Source organism: Aythya ferina, assembly GCF_964211825.1.
Source record: "Aythya ferina genome assembly, chromosome: 1".
NCBI lineage: Eukaryota > Metazoa > Chordata > Aves > Anseriformes > Anatidae > Aythya > Aythya ferina.
The window spans coordinates 179620826-179625825 of NC_140296.1; the positions used below are offsets into that span (position 1 = coordinate 179620826).

Below are 5000 nucleotides of genomic sequence, written 5' to 3' on the forward strand. Positions count from 1 at the left end.
CTACAAGGAAGTACACCAGTAAACAATTTTGCACTAAAAGAACAACAACAACAAAAAAAAGCTTTCATAATTACTTATATCTTCCCTAGCATTCCTTGTGCAAGGGTTAACAGAACCTGACTGTCATATTTCGCTCATCTGCAAACTCTATCATTGTGACGTAAATTGTGATGTCATGATTTAAATTAAAGATACAAATCATACTAAAATTAGGATGCTGTCCCCCCTTATTTTTACCCTGTTACCGAAAAGCACGTTATTTACATAGATCAATAATCAAATAACTGCATAGTTCCCTGAATAATTCTGCTAAAAAAGAAAAGGGGGAGAGATATCTTTCCTCTATAATAGATCACGCAGCTGTGAGATCATCTGTGACTCTATGATAGTACCTACAAAACTCTTGCAAACAGGGGGAGTAGCCAGTAAATCCACATTCAAAGACAATGCTCCTTTGCTCCCTTTCCTTCTTTAGCCTAATACTTAAGTTTTCTTCTCAATAGCGCAGCAAAACCATTCCAAAAGCTCCAAAAGGGCTTTCTTTGATCACAGAAGAAAAAGAAAAAACAGAAATCACTGTCCTTCAAGCAAAACAAAACAAAACCCAAATAAACAGCACTAAATGAGCTCTGTAAAGGTGCACACCATTGAATCATATGAGACACAGACATTTGGGTCTGGTCTGCACTTTAGGTACATGTACTCACCCACTGTGGTTCTCCTTCCTGGTTGCAGCGTGGATTGCTTGTTTTGCTAAGATGGCATGATTGTGTAGATTGGATCTCTCCCAGGAGGCTTGCTCTGTGTGTAAGGTGTGTAGTTATTCCTCCTGGTGCCTTTACTTTGCACCCTCTTCCTCAGATTGTTCCCCTGTGTTTTCAGTAATGCCTAGCTCTGTTTTAGGAAGGGGGAGAGGACATTCTGTTGGTGCTTTCACTTTAATGATTAAAGAAGAACAGATGGAGAAATCTAAACAAAGTCTACATCAATTTACAGTAGTTCAAGCAGCCTGAAAACAATTATATCTTTTGAAGAATCATTTACAAGGTGGTTGTCTGATCATCTACACCACTGACAGGGAGTGGAAATCAGCTCAGTGACTCTACCAAATACTGACAAACAGTTACATTGGCTTTTAGATGGCTTCTGTGGTCTGGGAGATAGGAACTGGGCATCTGGCATTCATCATTGAGAAAGTTTGTGGAACTAAATGAAATAATCAATTTTGTTACTTTGTATTGTATCTAAGGCATGTTCTAACTAAATCTTTTCACATAACTCCCATTGAAACTAATGGAAGCCATATGCACAGGAGAGAAAAATGGACTCATAAAGAAATTTTCCTTGTCTTAACACTGTTTTATTAGTGTTCTCTTTCTTCTCCAGGCACCTTAACAATGAACATGCATTGGATGACAGAAGCACTGCTCAGTGTCGGGTGCAAATGCAAGTGGTTCAGCAGTTAGAAATACAGGTTTGTTGCACAGATGTATTATCCCATTACATATTTAGAATTGTGGTGACTTCACCCTGGTGGGCAGCTAAACTCCACCACAACCGCTCTCTCACCCCCCCTCCTCAAAGGACAATGGGAGAGAAAATACGATGGAAAGGGCTCAAGGGTTGAGATAAGAACAGGGAGATTGCTCACCAATTACTTTCATGGGCAAAACAGACTCAACATAGGGAGATTAATATAATTTATTGCCTATTACTAACAGACTAGAGCAGTGAGAAACTAAAAGCAAACTAATCCCACATTCCTCCCCCTCTCCCCACATTTTCTACCTCCCCTCCCCAGAGCAGCTCACAGGCAGCAGCTTCTCAAGCACTGCTCCCACATGGCTCCACACCACAGGGTCCATCCCCCAGGAGCAAACTGCTCCAGCACAGGTCCCCCACGGGCATCAGCATCCCCCAGACCCCCTGCTCCTGCGTGGGCTCCTCTCCATGGGCTGCAGCTCTGGCCCGGGGCCTGCTCCTGCAGGGGCTCTCCATGGGCCGCAGCCTCCTCCAGGCCACAGCCACCTGCTCCACCGGGGGCTCTTCCACCCATGAGGGGGCTGCAGCGTGGAGATCTGCTCCATGTGGGACCCCTGGGCTGCAGGGGGACAGCCTGCTCCACCAGGGGCCTCTCCACAGGCCGCAGGGGAACTGCTGCTGTGTGCCTGGAGCACCTCCTGCCCTCCTGCTGCATTGACCATGCTGTCTGCAGGGCTGGTTCTCTCACATTTTCTCACTTCTCTTTTCCAGCTGCTGTTGCACAGCAGTTGCTTTCCACTTTCTTCAATCCTCTCTCCCAGAGGCCCACCCAGCGTCGCTCACTGGCTCAGCTCTGGCCAGTAGTGGGCCCCTTTTGGAGCCATCTGGAGCTGGCTCAGATGTGACATGGGGCAGCTGCTGGCCTGTGCTCACAGAGGCCACCCCTGCAGCCCCTCTACTACCAATACTGTGCCACATAAACCCAATACATTTTACCCCATGCTTCTGTGAAAAGCATATTTAAGAATTATCATTAAAATATAATTTTATCACATTCATCACAATCTTCACATACATTTAAAAAATAAAAATTCCCTGTACCAAAATCAACATAACATCATCACAACATCAACAATACGTACAATTTACATACATTCTACCCCTCATCACTTCACAACATTATGGCAACACATAGTCTTCACAATTTTTACATCATAAATTCTTCACAACTATTACAGACCATGTCCAGTCTGTGTTTTGCCCGTTACTTCTCCCAATTATCATCCTTATCTTTAATTTCTCAAGCCCACACTGGGCACCAAAAGGGACTGTGGTGGTTTCACACCAGTGTCCAATTAAACTCCACAACATTTCTCTCTCACTCCCACTTCCTTTCCTTTGAGAAGGGGGAAAGAGAAAATATGATGTCATATAAACCCAATATAACTATTAATCTAAGCTAAAATGAAAACACTTGCCTTAATGATTGTGGCTTAAAGCTGTATATTTCTTGCATGAAATTTGTTGATATTCATGAACAAACTTTTTTTTTTTTTACTTTAAGATTTTTACATTATAAATTATGCAATAATTATCTAACATCAGCATTGTCTACAGTATTTTGCTTGAACTAAGACCCTAATGCCATTCATCATGAATGAAAAATGCAGTCCCTGGAGCAGAGACTGGATCCAAGCTGTCTTCTCTTCTTGAAATGGGGTCAGGACCCCTTTTCTTTCTGCCCCTTCTGACCCAATGCTTGTCTGCTGGACAAAGGAGTACAAGAGCATAGCTCTACCCAAAGTAACTCTCTGCCCAATGGTGGGCATTTTTCTGAAAGTCGATAGGTAATGTCAGACCCACTCAGGGGTTGGTCCCCAGGTGGTCCTGTGGCTGGGACCATGACACTCGTGTGGCTTGCTCAGGCTCTAACCATTAGGGATCACTGCATATATGTGATGCTCCATCCAGTTTACAGAAGTACCAAGTACTCCTTGGGTCTCCCAGTACTGAAACACTTATCAGGCTGCTGATGCTTGGCATGAACCTCACAGTCATTTCAGAATGACTGTGCAAGATGCTTACACCATGTGGTTCTGTACAGGGGGCATTTTTTCAGCAGATCTGTAGCCTCTTGAGACAGTGCAGGAGAACACAAATGATGCAGGAGGGACTGAGATTTATTTTTTTTTCTAGTTTGTGTAGATACATGGAGAAAAAGGGTAAACCCTTTTCAGCTTTCTTACCTTGTGCCTCACTGTTTGCATGCACACAAGAATAGTTGTTCTTCTTTCAGACAAGGCAAACTGTTAGATTCTTTTGTATTTTAATACTAGGAACACAAAGCAATGAGGGGAAAGTAAAATAATATCATTTATTGTCATTTGCCTTGAATTTGAAGTTTTATATACCTAGGCAAAGTTTTAGTTTCTTTTATACAGGAGGGCAGTGTTAACTTTCTGTTAGGAATTTACATCATGGCAAATAGCATCACTTTAAAGCATCACACACACAAAAAAATAAAGCCTAAGAAGAAACCTTTTTCCCACTCCCTGCCTCAAGTGTTTTTTTAATTAAAGTTGCACTGACCAAATTATATCCAGTATATCCAGAATATCTTCAGTAATACAGGTAGTTTCCTACAGTTCTAAATTACTTACAGGCTGGTTTGCTTAGTCCAGTCTCAGTCTACAGGTGTAACTCAAGCTGAATTCATGAAAAAAAAGTATTACAGAAGTCTCTGGAAAATGTCAGTGTTAAACAACAGTTAAACAACAAGTGATTCAAGTTCCAGTTAGTGTTGTAATTGTTTTGCATATATACAAAGCCAATACCACTGGAATACTTGTTTAAAAAAAAAAAAAAAAAAAAAAAAAAAGATTATTTTTGTGTTGTAAGATACATTCTCCTCTTTTAAGTTCTCATACTTTTATCAACAAGTTATGTATTTCAAACACTCCTTCCTGTTCTTTTTCATTATTATTATTTGATAATTTGAGTCTGAAAATACAAACAGTTATGTAGCATACGATGAGAAAATAGTATTAGTTAGGAAAAAGTAGTTTAAAGTAATGTGATGTTTCCTAAAGGCAGTTTAAGGGCTTCTTAAGAACTGTTTACAATTTACAAAGGCAATGCTGTACTGTAACAGCAAAACTGAAGATTTAGCTTGCAGTGTGACCAATTATGCCTTTTTTTGCTTTGTCTGACGGATAGTGAAGTTAAGGCCCATCAGTTGTAATGAGACCCAGTGCAGTGTAGATGCCGACTCAGTGGCAGAGTTCAGTGTTTCACACTGCCTGGTCTCTGTCACTCTATTGAATTAGATTGATGATGGCAGATTGCAGGGGGCACTAACTGGACCTCAGTGGGAAAGGATGAAGTGTGTAGACAATCCTGGCAGGCACTGTGCTTTGAGGACCCTTCACCCCTTCACAGCTGTTGGCACTAGTCCATAGCTAACAGTGTCCACAGGACTTTAAAGAGACACTATGGGCCTTCTAATTTATGGTCTTAGT

At 41.6% G+C, this 5000-nt stretch overlaps 1 protein-coding gene across 13 annotated transcripts in view; it reads left to right on the forward strand.

Moving 5' to 3' along the window:
- Window positions 1-5000, forward strand: part of FOXP2 (forkhead box P2) — a 429442-nt gene that overhangs the window by 384510 nt on the left and 39932 nt on the right. For all 13 annotated transcript variants that reach the window (XM_084518453.1, XM_084518456.1, XM_084518460.1 and 10 more), the window contains one exon: window positions 1387-1474. In XM_084518453.1, the coding sequence (XP_084374579.1) occupies window positions 1387-1474 (88 nt within the window). The remainder of the gene's footprint in view (window positions 1-1386; window positions 1475-5000) is intronic.